Source organism: Cheilinus undulatus, linkage group 17 (genome assembly GCF_018320785.1).
Source record: "Cheilinus undulatus linkage group 17, ASM1832078v1, whole genome shotgun sequence".
In the NCBI taxonomy this organism is placed as follows: domain Eukaryota; kingdom Metazoa; phylum Chordata; class Actinopteri; order Labriformes; family Labridae; genus Cheilinus; species Cheilinus undulatus.
Window position 1 is genome coordinate 39,159,770 of NC_054881.1, and position 16,424 is coordinate 39,176,193.

The 16,424-nt window shown below is 36.7% G+C and overlaps 1 protein-coding gene across 1 annotated transcript; it reads left to right on the forward strand.

Annotated features, from left to right (window-relative positions):
• On the forward strand, positions 1 to 8,674 carry LOC121525476 (kynurenine--oxoglutarate transaminase 1-like). Its single transcript, XM_041811501.1, has 13 exons — positions 1 to 47; positions 124 to 182; positions 2,581 to 2,728; positions 2,839 to 2,988; positions 3,314 to 3,400; positions 3,502 to 3,627; positions 3,695 to 3,815; positions 3,897 to 3,973; positions 4,043 to 4,132; positions 7,907 to 8,093; positions 8,199 to 8,275; positions 8,379 to 8,465; positions 8,586 to 8,674. Exons 1-13 carry the CDS (start codon positions 30 to 32, stop codon positions 8,637 to 8,639), a joined length of 1,281 nt encoding a protein of 426 aa, XP_041667435.1. The 5' UTR covers positions 1 to 29; the 3' UTR covers positions 8,640 to 8,674.
• The last annotated feature ends 7,750 nt before the right edge of the window (positions 8,675 to 16,424 follow it).

Sequence of the window (16,424 nt, forward strand, 5' to 3'; positions counted from 1 at the left end):
TGTCGCTGCAGACTGAGCTGTCAGAGTTCATGAGAAACTGTCCACAGGTACGATCAGAACAAAAGACACAATAATCCAAGGACTGCTGACTTCACAGCTCAATTGAATCCTCTTTGATTTCAGATAAACATGACAGGACGACTCTCTGCACTCAGAACAGACGGTGTGGATAAAAATGTTTGGTGAGTGATAATAACAGATGGACCTTTGATACCTGAGCAGTGCAGGAGTTTAGAGGCAGGAAGGAAAGTTCTGGTTGTGTCAGCGACCAAGACGCTGCAGGGGAGCATGTATTTTTCTGTGTTTTAGTCATGAAGATAGTAAAGGTCTGTCTTAAATGTGGTTTGGGTGAAAGTTGGGTTGTAGTACCCTGAGCTAAGTCTGTCAGGGCTATAGAGCCTTTTAAGCCCTGCCCTCCTCAGTGACTGTTGGACCAGATTTCTTGTTGATAGGCAACTCAACCTTTTTTTACATTCAAATAATTCAGTTCTCTAATAAACTAAAATCTCAGTGTTTTCTTTTACCTTTAATCAGAAGTGTTCTGTGTGATTATCGGTAGGTTTAACTGCCTAGTGTGATTGTCCACAGACCTTTGGCTAAACAGTACCAGGAAAGATTAACTGGCGTCTTTTTAGCTGAAAGCTGGTGTGTAAACTGATGCCATAAAGTTGTATGAGACAGTCTGGCTGCAGACGGCAGATCTCAGACACCCCCTCTTGTAGACCGTGCACTACTGTGGAACGCCCCACCTCTGTCAGAACAGAAATACACAAGAACTTTCAAAATAAAATCAGATTAAACTTCTGGTCAGGGTTAAGATACGAAAAGTTAAAAGTCAAAAACCTGACCTGCAAAACCTGAGTGAAAAACATTTAATGAAACTGAGTAAACTAAGAGTGCTTATAGAAAAAAGATTGTCCTCCATGAAAACACTAACAAAGCTAACATAGCTAAGGCTTAAGCTAAAACTAAGGCTACAGCTAATGTGGCTAAATTAGTTTATGTTAGGTTTTCTAAACCCACTGTAGCTAATTTTAGCCTACATGAGCTACATTTAATTTGTAGCAACGTTTGCTATGTGGCTGCAATACCTATGTCGCTAACAAAAGCTAACTATGTTTACTAAACCTAATAGAGCAACATAGCAAGCTTTAGCTATGTTAGCTACATTATCTTATGTTAGGTTTGCTTAACCTAATATTTTCAATATTAGCTTTGTAGCTACATTAGCTTTGTCTATGTTTGCTTTTTGGCTGCAACACCTACACAGCTAACCAAGCTACATTAGCTACTAAAGCATATGCTATGTTAACTTAACCTAATGTAGCTAATGTTAATTATTTTAGATTTGGAGCTTTGTTTGTTATATAGCTGCAATGCTTATGTAGCTAACAAAAGCTCACTATGTTTACTGAACCCAATAGAGCAACATAGCTTGCTATAGCTATGTTAGCTACATTATCTTATGTTGTTTGCTAAACCTAATTTTTTCAGTGTTAGCTTCATAGCTACTTTAGCTTTAGCTATGTTTGCTATGTAGCTGCAAAACCTATGCAGCTAAAAAAGCTACATTAGCAACTTAAGCTTATGCTATGTTAACTTAACCTAATGTAGCTAATGTTAATTATGTTAGCTTTGTAGCTATGTAGCTGCAATACTTACGTTGCTAACAAAAAGCTAACTATGTTTACTAAACCTAAAAGAGCAACATAGCAAGTTAATGTAAGTCATATTAGCTACATTACCTTATGTTAGCTTAATTGCTGTATTAGCTTTAGCTACAGTATATTTGCTATGTATCTGTACTACCTGCATAGCTAACAAAGCTACATTAACTACTTAAGCCTATACTATGTTAACCTAACCTAATGTAGCTAAATAGATTATGTTAGTTATGTTAGCTTGGTAGCAACATTAGCTTTAGCTGTGGCTACATTACCTACGTAGACATTGCTATGTTTGCTAAAGCTCAGACAAAGCTAGTGTAGCTAGGCTGACTTATGTTAACTATGCAGCTAGCATAGCTATGCTAGCTTAATGTTTTGTATTTTTAATCCAAAACTGGATATACGTTGTCCCAGCAAATTACGTCACTTCTGTTCTGACAGATATTTTACAGTAGTGGTCTGTAAGAAGGGTCTGAGATTTGTGGTCTGCATCCAGACCCCTCTCTAAATGTAAACACTTACCACAAGGGAACCACACCCCACTCCTATCCCACTGTGGCACGGAACACTGTGCCATTCTCCCTGATGGATATTATTATACCATTACATAGCATTTCTGCTTCTGTTTTAAGGTGACAAAGCTGCGTATTGTTCCTTTAAGTGCGTTGTTTTGACTCTGTAAGTCACTGCTTGATATATAAAGGTGCTAAATCTAGAAATAAACACAACATGCCATAGTTTATTGACTTATTTATGCATTTATGCATTATCACAGAGTCTGTGCTTTATTTTGCTTGGGACAAATTGCTCTTACATCTCTACAGCATACAGTTGTACAATTAAACTATTATATATTTATATTATTTTATCCTATGATCATCATTTCAGTGTCTGACCTGTTTTCTGCCATCAGGGTTGAGTTCACAAAGCTAGCAGCCGACTACAAAGCTGTGAACCTGGGTCAGGGATTCCCAGACTTCTCCCCTCCAAAGTTTGTGCAGGACGCTTTCTGTAATGCTCTGAATGGAGGCCCGCTAATGCACCAGTACACCCGAGCTTTTGTGAGTGCAATCCCGTGATTCAGTGTTTTTAAATCCAGTTTTAAAGGGACACATGGATGCAAAACAACCAGCAAGACTAAACGCGCATTTTGCTTCACTTCTTTCCTCAGGGCCACCCATCTCTGGTCAAATCTCTGTCCAAATTCTTCAGTAGGATTGTGGGACATGAGATTGATCCATTTGAGGACCTCCTGGTCACTGTTGGAGCGTACCAGGCTCTCTACTGTGCTTTTCAAGCTCTGGTTGATGAAGGAGATGAGGTAGAAACCCCCCTATTCTGCTAGTTTTACACATTTTTAACAGCATTCTTCTATTTCTATTGGAGTTTAAGGGAGTTTAAACACATTACAAATTCAGCCTAGCATTAATAAAAGCAAGCACCTTTGGAGGACATAACTAAATTACCTGTAACCGCCCAAAGGATTACAGTGTAGTCATTACAATGGTTGGTGAAACCAAGATTATGGGACTACTACTGACCCAGTGGGCCCAAAAAGGCCCCATATCTGATCATTTAGGAGTCCTTTAACTTTTAGGCATGCTGCAGACTGAAAATAACCAGACTGAGACATGTTTGTCTTCCAGGTCATAATAGTTGAGCCGTTCTTTGACTGCTACCATCCAATGGTGATGATGGCAGGAGGAAAAGCGGTGTATGTTCCTCTGAGGCCGGTCAGTGTTCACACTTTTAAAGCCTCAGCAGCATTTGTCCACCTTCATCTTATATTTATGTGGCAATCTTGAGGTGGTCTTGTTTTCCTTCTTACTTCCAGAAAGCTGACAGCGGTGCCGTCCTGTCGAGTGGAGACTGGGTTCTCTCTTCTGAGGAACTTTCCAGTAAAATAACTCCACACACTAAAGCCATCGTCATCAACACTCCTAACAACCCGCTAGGCAAAGTAAGATTTGTAGCCGTGTTGTCTCTTTAAAGCTATCATCTGTGCATTAACAGTTGTTTTGTTTTAGGTTTATAAGACAGAGGAGCTCCAAATGATCGCTGATCTGTGCATCAAGCATGACCTGCTGTGCATCAGTGATGAGGTGTACGAGTGGCTGACTTATGACGGAGCCAAACACGTCAAGATCGGTGAGATATATCCAACAGAAATCACAAAAATATGTGTGAATCTGTGTTATTGGTGTGTTAACAGTGTCAGTGTCTTATTAGCCAGCCTTCCTGGGATGTGGGAGCGAACCATCACTGTAGGCAGTGCAGGAAAGACGTTCAGTGCTACTGGATGGAAGGTAAACACACTTTTTTAATGAGACCTCTCATAATGAGTCCTTCCTCACTACAGGTGAATGTCTCTGCAGGTTGGCTGGGCCATGGGAGCTGGGAGTGTCATCAAACGTCTGAAAGCCATGCATCAGATGTCGGTGTTTGACTGTGCAACTGCTGCTCAGGTACACGTTTGTGTTTGTGAGCATTTGGGATGTTGATGATGCAGTTAAGTATGACTTTGTGAGCTGACTTTGCATGCAATGTCAGCTACTGTTGGTGTAATGGTCAGGCAGCCAAATACTGTCACAGTCAACCTGATGTGTCAGGGTTGAGCCATGCCACCTCAGGAGGAAACTGAGTTCAGCCTTGTTTCTGTGATCTCATTTGTTCAGTCATCACTCAAAGCTCATGATCACAGGTGAGGGATAGAACCTGGACTGACCAGCTGATTGAAAGCTTTTCAATTGTCAACTAATATCGTCCCGTGACCCCCAACAGGATGAGCAGTATAAAAAATGGATGGATGGATGGACTAACATGGTGCAGATTAAAAGCTTTTTCAAAAGAGGATAGGAAATAAACAGCCATGATTTGTTACATGCATTTAAAACTGGATTTCATCAAACAAAATTTAATTAATTAAAAAAATGCTTTCTATAAAAGTGAAAAAATCAGCAGGTTAGAAAAAAAATCTAAATCAGCCTAAAAAATTGTAATCAGTGCATTTCTACTTAGAATTTCAGTGGCCCTGAGGATCAAACATGAAATATTTCAGTTGCTGCAAAATATTTAGGCTGCAGCAAAATATTTCCACTGTTTCGAAATTTTTGGGCTGCTGTGAAATATTTAAGAAACTGCAAGATATTTCAACTGTTACCATATATTTTGGTTGTTTCAAAATATTTTGAATCTTCAAAATATTTAAGTTGTTGCAAAATATTTGGGCTGCTGCATATTTATAAGATGCTAAATATGTCTACTGCAGAAAATAATTCCAGTTCTTGGAACATTAGGGCTACTGCAACATATTTAATGGTGCAGAACAGTTAAGCTGTTACAAAAAAATGGCCACTGTAAAATACTTTTGCATTTGCAACATACCAAGAAGCTGCAAAATATTTCAGCTGCGGCAAATATTTCAGAGGCTGCAAATTATTTTGGCTGCTGCAAAATATTTTTGCTGTTGCAACATATTAGGAAGCTGCAACATATTTTAGTTCTTTCAAATATTTCAGAGGCTGAAAAATATTTCAGCTACTGCAACATATTCCAGCTGTTTTAAAGTTTTTGGCTGCTGCAAAACTGATTAAATATTCTAGAAACAACAAAATAATTCAGCTGTAGAATATTTTAACTATTACAGCATATAAGGATATCTCAAGGTTTGGAAATAATTCAGCCGAAATATTTGAGCTGCAGCAAATTATTTCCACTGTGTTGAAATATTTAAAGCAATGCAAAATATTTTACCTGCAGAATATTTTGGCTTTTGCAAAATATTTTTGCAGTTGCATAATATTTTAGAGGTTGCAAAATATTACAGTACCTGCAGAATATTTTGGCTTCCACAAAATATTTTGAATATTTCAATTATTTAAGTCATTGCAAAATATTTGGGCTGTTGAGAACATTTTTGGCTGTTGCCAAATATTTCAGCTGCTGCAAAATATTTTAGAAGTAGCTGCAGAATATTTTGGCTGCCATGAAATATTGTGGCTCTTGCAAAATATTTTGAATATTTCAGTTATTTAAGTCATTGCAAAATATTTGGGCAGTTGAGAAATTAACCTAACCCCATCAAATTAAGCAAAATATGATGGCTGCAGCAAAACATTTCCACTGTTTGAACCATTTGGGCTGCTGCAACATTTTAAAAAGCTGAAAATATTACAGAGGCAGCAAAATATTTTGGCTAATGCAAAATATTCCCCCTGCTTTAAATAATTTGGCTGCTGCAATACTGATGAAATATTCTAGAAACTACAAAATATTCCAGCTGCAGAATATTTCAACTGTTTCAACATATAAGGAAGATTCAGGGTTTTAAATTATTTCAGCAGAAAATATTTAAGCTGCTGCAAATTATTTCCACTGTGTTGAAATATTTGAGCTGGTGAAAAAATATCTTACCTGACTATTGCAAACATTTTGGCTGTTGCAAAATATTTTGACAGATGCATAATATTTTAGAAGTTGCAAAATATTTCTGTCATTGTGAAATATTGAAGCTGTTGCAAAATATCTTGGCCACTGCTAAATATTTTTGCCGTTGCACCATATTAAGAATCTTCAAAATATTTCAGAGGCTGCAAATTATTTTGGCTACTGCAAAATATTGCCACTGTTTTGAAATATTCTGGCTGCTGGAAAAAAAAAATCAGATGCTTAAAAATATTACAGCTACTGGAAAATGTTTTTCTTGCTGTAAAATAATTGGTTGCATCTAAAACATTTTAGCTGTGAAATATTTTGACTTCCTATTTAAATAGCAAGAAATATCTCACAATTGTCCAAATATTTCGCAGTTGACCTTTTGGGCTACCGTAGAGAATGGTTGAAAGGAGCCACAGTGATGCAGCATGGTTGGAAGGTGAAAATCCGCTTGTCAGCGCCCTCTTGTGGGCGTATCATGTTTTGTTCACCAGAAATTACTCCAAGCATTTTTTGCAAGGCAGCTCTGTAGGATTATATAATTCAAGTATATATATTTACTATCTAGATCACGGGTGTCAAACTCAAGGCCCGGGGGCCAAATCTGGCCCACTGTGCAAATTTACCCGGGCCAGAGGATCAGAACATATTTTGATTAGAACTGGCCCGCAGGTCTGAGGTCTGCAGATTTTCTCCTGTATAGAAATGAGAATTTAACCTTGAAGATTTAAAATATCCTTTGTTTAAAATTTTTTTAAAAGTAAAGAGTAAAAATAATGAGATAGAAAGTAAGGAATGGGGGAGGAAAATGAATTTGCGTTTTCATTTAATATTTTCAATTTAATTCTGAAAATTCTGACTTAAATTTAGCATTTTGACTTTTTATCTCATATTGTGAACTTTTAGATTCCAATTTTAAATTTCAAGCCATATTCTGAAATTTTAAGATCATGATTTCAAATTTAATCTCATATTTTGCTCTTTTAAAGTCCAAACTTTGACTTTTAATCCCATATTTTAACTGAGTAAACTCACAGTTTAGAATTTTATCTCATATTTTGACCTTTTAGATTCACAATCTTAATGTAAGTTATATCTCAGCCTTTTAAACTCAAAATTTAGTTTATTTTATCTCACATTGTGATCTTTTTAACTCCTAATTTTGATCTGTAATCCCATATTTGGACCTTTAAACTCATGATTTTTACTTTCTACCTCATATATTTGCCTTTTGAAAACATTATTTTGATTTTTGGTTTTGTGTTCTGACCTTTTAAACTAATATTCTGATTTTTGATGTCAGATTTTGAGCCTTTAAACTTGTCATTTTTAATGTCAAAATCATTTATCATAAGTTTTTCTCCCCTTAATGAATTACCAGTGAAAATTAGGTTTACAGTTTATGGTTAAATGTTGACCCTGTTGGGCCCTCAGGTTAGACCTAAATTCAGATTTCGGCCCCTGCTGTGGTCGAGTTTGACACCCCTGATGTAGAATATTCACTGACAGAATTTCTTATTAGCTTGATGCATGAACAGTTAGTTTATCCACTAATAACAATGACTGTAATGAGCTAATAATGTTTCTGCTGAAGCTGTTAACAAAACCTGGCTCCTGACTTTATTTATTTACACATTATAAGACTTTTTACACAGTTTTCAAAGACACAAATACAGCATACGCTACACAGGCCACCATATAGAAATAGGCAGCAGATCCTGTGCACATCATAAATCTCCTACCAGGGTCATGCATCAACTCCTCTATCCCTTCTTGTGTTCTTCATCCATTTCTGCCTTCACCAGGAGGCGGTAGCTCAGGGATTTGAGAGAGAGTACAAAGTCTTTGCTACTCCAGAGAGCTACTTCCATCAACTGCCTGCTATGCTGCAACAGAAGAGAAACAAGCTGGCCTCGTGTCTGCAGAGCGTGGGTCTGCAGCCCATCATGCCTGAGGGAGGATACTTTATCATGGCAGACATCTCCTCTCTCAGTAAGAGTCTCCAGAGCCTGTATTACACTTTTAAACTAACATATCATAACAAGATGCAAAGCAATGACAACCAATTAAATATTAAAAACTACTTATTCTTGATAGCGGTGGACTTTAAGGACCAGAGCGCTGAGGATGAACCATATGACTTCAGATTTGTTAAATGGATGATCAAAGAGAAGGTAATGGTAGATATATTATTAAATCTTTACTTAAGATAAAAAGATGACGCTTTCTCAAGGCAAAGAGATTTTCTGGTCTCACAGTTTTCTAAATTCCCTGCAGGGTTTGGCAACAATCCCGGTCTCTGCTTTCTACAGTCCAGAGCACAGCAAGGAGTTTGACAAATACATCCGATTCTGCTTTGTGAAAGTAGGCGAAATCCAATTTCTTGCTCTGAGTTTAATCTTAATTTGATTTGGTACATGTCATATTTTATTTGCAGCTCTTTGGCTGTCCCTTTTTCTAACTCCAGCTCTTATTGTGTGACAGGAGGACTCAACTTTGGATGCAGCCGAGGACATCTTGAGAAACTTTAGCCTGTAAAATAAACACATTATGGAGTTCACACTAGTCATGCCTTATGTCTATTTTAAACCCACAGACCAGGAGGACCAAACTAAAGTCCAAACTACAGTCAGATGTGGTCCATGGTCCATCATGTTTAAAGTGCATAACATGTCATTATTTACCCCGTTTTTCCCCCAATAAAGACCCCTTTGACTCTAAATTAGCCCCTTCTAGGATTTTAGCCTGATTGACACCCCTAATAACGACATATACACGATAAATTTTCTCAGTATTATTCACTCTCATTGTTTGTACAGAGCAGCCCGACTTGAAGGGATATTTTAGTTCTTTTGAAGCTGGGTCATATGAGGCAATAGTAGTGGCACTACCCTTCAGGGTTTTCTGTAAGTGTTGCCCCTTAAGAAGGATTCATTGGTCATAATGACAGGGAAACTAGTGTGCACAGCAGAACAGAAGGGTACAGTTTCCGGTATTTAGAGAGTTTTTTTTTTTTTTTTAAGGATTTAGATGGGGGGGGACGGTGGATGGAGTCGGGGGCGGGGTCAGGGGTGGGGGGGTATGCAGTGGGGGGCCTCAGGCCGGATTTGAACCCGAGCCGCCCGCGTACATGGGGAGCGCCTTTAACCACTAGGCCACCTGCTCCCCTGTATTTAGAGAGTTTTAAGTAAAAATGGGCCGAGTAACAATGTTGGCTCAAATATACGCTCTATCAAAAGTTTTTGAAGCGTTTTATTTTTCACCCAGAAAGCGCCTGTGTTTGGAACTATCTTGCAATGCAACATTCGGTTATGTGTTCTTCCGCCACAGTGTGTCTTCATTTCCTGATCAGCTGTGCTGCATGGGTATGCAGGGTTAGATGGAAAATTTCAGTAGAGCATATGTTCAAGCCAACATTGTTCATTATAATAATAACAACAACAATATTTATCATATTATTATTACTAATGTTATGATAAATATTGTTGTTATTATTATAATGAACAATGTTGTTCATTGTTCTTACAAATATTTACTGTGTTCACCTGATGACCAACAGAAGGGAATGAAAAAGGGACAGAGGGAGTATAAAGTTCTTGTGCTGGACCCGCTAGTTTCTCTCTCTGGGCCCTCGATGCTTCCAGGCCACAAGATCACGTCACTTTCAATAAACTTTATTGACAGAACCAACTTTACAGACAAAATAATAAATTAAATAATAATAATATGACTAATAATGTGACAAACATTATCAAACCAGACATTTATGATTGCAAATAAAAACAAAACAACCTGGCAATCATAGAAAGTAAAGTTAGGTATTTTAACCTTTTATGTTGTCATGGCAACTTCAACTCTGACAGCATCAGCTACACATACAGAGAAGAGAACTGAACTGAATGCCATCTGCACCCAATAAATTAGAAGTAGTGTGCAATGTTTCTACATTCATAAATTAAAAATGTAGGGAAAGGGGATCAATCAAATCCTAAAACTACACAAGAAATATACCTTTGACTTCGCTGTGTGTGCTCATCAGTCATTTCAGATCAATGTAACTCTTATAACAAAGAGTATGGTCTGAAGTGTCTTAAAATTATTATTATTATTTTATAAAAGAAGTCATCAGGGCTGTCTTTGACTGAACACTTACACAGTGGAAAGTGGCCAGATTTTTATTAGTCATCTAACTTGGGACAACAGGTAGGAAAAATATCAAAATATACGTTTAAATAACAAAACAGGTTTGAAACAGTGACATTAATAAATAAATATAAACAGGAAAATGATACTGCTGATAATATAATTATTGATTCTGAAACAACGTTTATTAATAACTTATTTATTGTCTCATATTTGTAACTTTTCCTTGAAATATTGATCAACATTTGAATTCCTGTTTCCTTAAGTGAATTTACTTTATCGGATAAAGAAGTCAGAATCTGATGAATATTAAGCCGTTATTTATTCAAGCAACACTGGTAAAGTAGGAGCTCATAGTTTACATATACATACAGGAAATGGACGTAAGACGTAAGGTTTCTTACTTGTGATTGGTGGAGATTAATTCTAGAACGCTCATCCGAGGGTATAAATAGAAGCTGAGATCAACGTTCGTCCTTTTTCATCGAGAGACTTTGAAAGGTATGTATTAACTCTGAGCTAGCAAGCTAGGCTAAAAGCTAGTTTAAGCTAGCTAAGCTCGGTCATTTTATATTTTTGCTTCGTTTTTGTGAATAAATGTATCATGTTTGGTGTGAAACAAAAGATTGAGTGTCTTTGTTGTCAGAAATATTGTTAGGTTTATCGAAAAAAAAGTGAAACGGTTTCTGGTTGAGAAATGTTAGGCTTGGTTTTGAAACCTTAAAGATTTTAAATCAAATTTGAGGGTATGAGATTTTTGAATGCTGTAAAATCTAAAGAAATCTGTCTTGTGAAGAGAGGCAAAACAAGGCTATGTGTTTTGTTGTTAAAATAAAATCTAATTTTGACCTTTTTTTCATGTTAATGCATTGATTTGTCCAAGAAATGAGATCTGTAAAAACGTTCCAAAAATGGCCGTCATCAGTGACATCATTAGGTACTTTCCAAAAGTGGCTGTGATCTGGAGTTCTAAATGGAAACAAAAATCTCAGTCATTCCAAAAGTGGGACTTGGACATTTATTTTCACAAAATTGTCACAAAATGGCTGTCTCTGCTCAAGCTAGTAAAGTTTTCAGCAACCTTTGTGATTCATTCACTCCTGTTTTATTAACACCTAAGAAATACTTTCACCAGAGTACTAAAGCAGCATTAAAGTAGTACATCAGTGATGAGTTTCACTCTGCTGTAGAAAAATCAGTCATTTTAAAATATTTTAGAGTCAAATGTACATAGCCATTACCACTAGATGGGGCAAACAGTGTTCTAACAGTTCAACTACAGCAGACAGTTGATTCAAAAGCCTTTTTTTTAAAAACAATGAGAACTAGATTTATTTTTTAATTAGGCTATCAGTCAGGGTTTTGAGAGTAAAAATGTATGCTTTTGTTGGACAATGATAGCACACCTTTTAAACTTGGGATTTTGAGTTTAATCTCATATTATGACTTTAAAAACTCATGATTTTGACCTTAATCTCATATTTTGACCTTTTGAATTTGTTATTTTTGCTTAAATCTTATTTTAACTTTAATCCCATGTTTTGACCTTTAAAACACAGGATTTTGATTTTTATCTGGTACTAAATCTCATTGGTTGACCTTTAAACCCAGCATTTTGATTTTATCCCATATTTTGAATATTTTTACCTATGATTTCAATGTTTTATCTCATATTTTTGACCTTTTAAACGTACAATTTGGACGTTTATGTCCTATTTTGACCTTTAAACCTCATGATTTTGACTTTATCTCATATTTTTCCTTTTGAACTCATGATTTTGAATTAAATGTAATATTTTCACCTTTTAAACTCATCATTTTGACTATACCTCATATTTTGACCTTTTGACCTTTTTAAACTTAGTATTTCGAATTTTATCTCCTATTTAGACTTCTTTGACCTGCTGAAAACATTGTTTTGGCTTGTTATTTCTTCTTTTGACCATTTGAGCTAATACGTTTGCATTTTATCGCTGATCTTTATCCTTATGATTTATTGTGACTCCTCATATCTCAAAAGCGTTTGTTATAATTTTCCCCATGATTAAATACTTGTGGAAAAGAGGTTGACAGTTTATGGTTAAATTAGACCCTGTTAGGCTCTCAGGTCAGACCTAAATTCAAAATCCCACCCTGCTATGGTGACGTTTGACACCCCTGTTCTTTAGCATGACGTTAACATGCCGCTCTCTTTTTCTCTTTACTGTACTTTGATTTTGTTTTAATGTTTCACTGTAATGAAGGTGTATGTTGTGATAGTATGGGTCTTTGCATTTTTTGTTTGATAGGATAAGTAATATTGTTATACTATTATTAATTTCTTTGATATCCTTCATTCTTTATTCAATATAGCTTCATTGAAAATGTCCTCTGAACTCTTGTCTCTGAAATGTTCCTTCTTGAAGCGTATACCATGTTCAACTAATGATTGCAAATATGTAATGAAAATATGTTTTTGTTAAAATAGTTTTGCAGTTTTACTGATACTTCGTAGGGAATTTGTGTTTCAGAACAATAAAGAGAGAGAGAGAGAGAAAGAGAGAAATCAACAACTGAACGGAGTCAGCACTGCAGGACGGAGAACACCATCGCAGGAGAGAGTGAAGCTGAGGAAGCTTGACAGAAAGAGTGACAGAGCGAGAGAGAGAGAGAGGGAGAGAGAGAGGAGTGAAAGGACGGGAGATGGCAGACAGAGAGAGGCGATGGAGCAGGAGGGAGGAGATGGAGAGACAGGTAAGTATGGAGGAGAGTAGGAGGGAGGAGCGAGGAGGACAGGAGAGAGGGAGACAGGGCATCATTTTCAGACTGAAGCTCTGGTACCTTGAACACAGCAGAGACAACATCATAAAAGCTGTGACCAAGACAAAGGGTAAGTGGGAAACGCTTCTAAGGAAACAGGAAGCTTTAAAAGAAAAGATCAGGAAGGAGAAGGAGAAGGGAGTAAGACAGGAGTCAGAGGAGAGGCATAAGAGGGAGAAGAAGGAGAGACAGGAGCAGGTAGAGGGAGACATACAGTTGCTGATAGAGAGGGATAGGAGGATTTGGGAAGAATGGGACAGAATGGAGAGAGAAAGAGAGGAGATGATGGGCAGGAAAAGGAGTGAACAGGATAGTATGGGACAGATGCAGGAGGAGAGAGAAGAGCAGGAAGAGAGAGAGGGACAGGATATAACTGAATGGATAAAGGAGACACAGGAAAGGTGGCTGCGGAGGTTAATAGAGAAGCAGACACAGGAGCAGATAGAGAGGGACAGACAGATGCAGGAAAAACGGGACAGAGAGGAGCAGGCAGAGAGGGAGAGCCAGGAGCCGGAGAAGAGAGAGAGGAAGAAGGAGGTGGGAAGAGAGGAGGATACAGATGGAGGGTTACAGGAAGACATAGAGAGTTGGGAGCAGGAGGAGAAACAGGAACAGAGGGAAAGAGAGAGAGAGGGAGACGGGGCATCATTTCCAGACTGAAGCTCTGGTACTTGGAACACAGCCGAGACAACATCATGAAAGCTGTGACCAAGACTGAGGAGAAATGGGACAAGCTTCTAAGGGAACGGGACGCCTTAGAAGAAAAGATCAGGAAGAAGAAGGGACTTAGGAAGGAAAATGAAGAGGGAGTAGATTTTGTTCAGAAGACAGAGGAGAGGGAAAGACAGGGACAGGAAATTAGTGAGTGGATGAAGAAGTGGGATGAGCTGTCAGAGCAGTTGAAGTTGAGACAGGAAATGGGGTGGTGGAAACAGGGGGAGATACAGGAGCAGATGGAGAGGGAGAGCAGGAAGACAGAGTGGGAGACCACTAAGTCTATACTGATGGATGGAAAGAGGGAGCAACAGCAGAAAAAAAAATTGACATGGCACTGGACAGTGGAACATATGGATAAAATATTACAGGAAGATATAGTGAGCTGGGTGTAGGAGGGGAGACAGGAGCAGAAGCAAAGAGAAAGAGCAGAGAGGGTGTTCAGCAGAAGAGGGAAAGGGAGGCAAGGGTGATACAGAAGCAGAGGGAAAGGCAGAGGTGGGGACAGGATTCTCATTGTCTTTGGGATTAAAAAAGATAATTACTGTCTAGTTAAAGAGAAAATACAATTAAAGTAGTTTTAAAAATTAAAAAAAAAAGTAAATAATTTTAGAGTTAAAGTAGTTTTAAAAATAAAAACATGTATATTCATTTATTTTGTCTCTAAAATAAAGTTGTTTGTCCTCTAATGAGGGTGGTGGTGGCAGGGTTAGATTATAAAGGATAATGATTGGCTAGTTTAAGAATTAAAAAAATAGAATAAAAGTAGTTTTAAAAAAATGAAAACACGTATATACATGTATATTTTTCACTAAAATATAGTAATTTGTCCTCCAATGAGGGGGGGTGGTGGCGGGTTTAGATTATAAAAGATAAAGATTGTCTAGTTTAAAAAAAATAGAATTAAAGTAGTTTAATTTTTTTTTTAAAAAGTAAATATTTTTAGAGTAAAATTAGTTTTAAAAATGAAAACACATATATAAACATGTATATAGATTATAAAATATAATGATTGTCTAGTTTAATTTTTGAAAAACAATAAAAGTAGTTTTAAAATAAAAAAAAAAACATGTATTTTTAGATTTTTCACTAAAATATAGTAATTTGTCCTCCAATGAGGGGGGGTGGTGGCGGGTTTAGATTATAAAAGATAATAATTGAATTGAATAAGTGAAAAAAAAATAGAATAAAAGTAGTTTTAAAAATTTTTTAAAAAGTAAATATTTTTAGATTAAAATTAGTTTTAAAAATGAAAACACGTATATAAACACGTATATAAATTATAAAGGATAATGATTGTCTAGTTTTATTATTGAAAATAGAATAAAAGTAGTTCTAAAAATTAAAAAACTATGTATTATTAGATTTTTCACTAGAATTAAGTTATTTGTCCTCTGATGAGAGGGGGTGGTGGTGGGTTTAGATTATAAAAGATAATAATTGTCTAGTTTAATAAATAGAAAATAGAATAAAAGTAGTTTTAAAAATTATAAAACATATATTATTAGATTTTTTCACAAAATAAAGTTATTTGTCCTCCAGTGAGGCAGGTGGTAGCGGGTTTGGATGAAAATATACACTAATTGTGTAGTTTAACAATTTAAAAAATAGAATAACAGTAGTTTTAAACATTAAATATCTGTATTGTAATTTTTTGCGAGAATAAAGTTATTTGTCCTCCGATGAGAGGGGTGGTGGTGGGTTTAGATTAAAAAAAAGATAATGATTGTCTAGTTGAATAATTAGAAAATAGAATACATTTAGTTTTAAAAACAAAAAAAATCCTATAGCAACAGCCTAGTCACAAACCACTATTTGTCTGATTAATCGTCTTGTGTCTGGTGTCAGCACGAATGCTTTACTGCTCCAAATCGCGTTGGAGCCTCCCAGACCGATAGTCGTTTATGATTCTAGGTCGTAGTGCCTCTGACAGAGCACCCACAGCAACCAATGAGAGTGAGCAGCCAGGGTAGCGTCACCATCCGGATCATAGGTACTTTCACCGCTCACAACCATAAACACAACAGTAGCTTCATTCAGCCAGGATTTCTTCCTCAGCCTTTCCCGTGTTTTAGGATTTTTGCTGCACTAAGGTCGGCAGGTGTGTGGCCTCCAGTGATCTGACAATCTGGCTGTGTGTGTTCAGAAGATTAAAGAGGAAAAATCCTTTGAAATTGTCCAGCTGTCTGTGGTCTCCCTTGTTTTTAAAATCATTTCAGATTTCAAACATATCTAGTGTGCGTCCGGCCTGAGCCTATAGCAGAATAACTAGGGCTGATCCAAGCCTCAGCTAGCGAAGGAAAAGCATGTAAAATAAGATGTTCCTTTATTAGTCCCGCAAGGAGAAATTCCAAATTTACAGCAGCAAGAGTGGAGAAAACAAAGCACATGAGAGTAAAAAGAGCATTCAAGTAGTACAATGAATAAATACAAAATAGGAAATATAGAAATGGAACTTACAAATAAAAAAATAGAAATACTATTTACAGCTGTTATGTACATGTTGAATACATTACAGATTGGATATGGACATTTATATGTACACCTACGTGTATATACACATATATACATACATAATTATATATACACAGGGAAAAGAATCTGTCCAAGCACAGAGCCTTGTAGAAGTCCATAGCTAACTTTGATGTGTGTAGAGAACTCATCGTG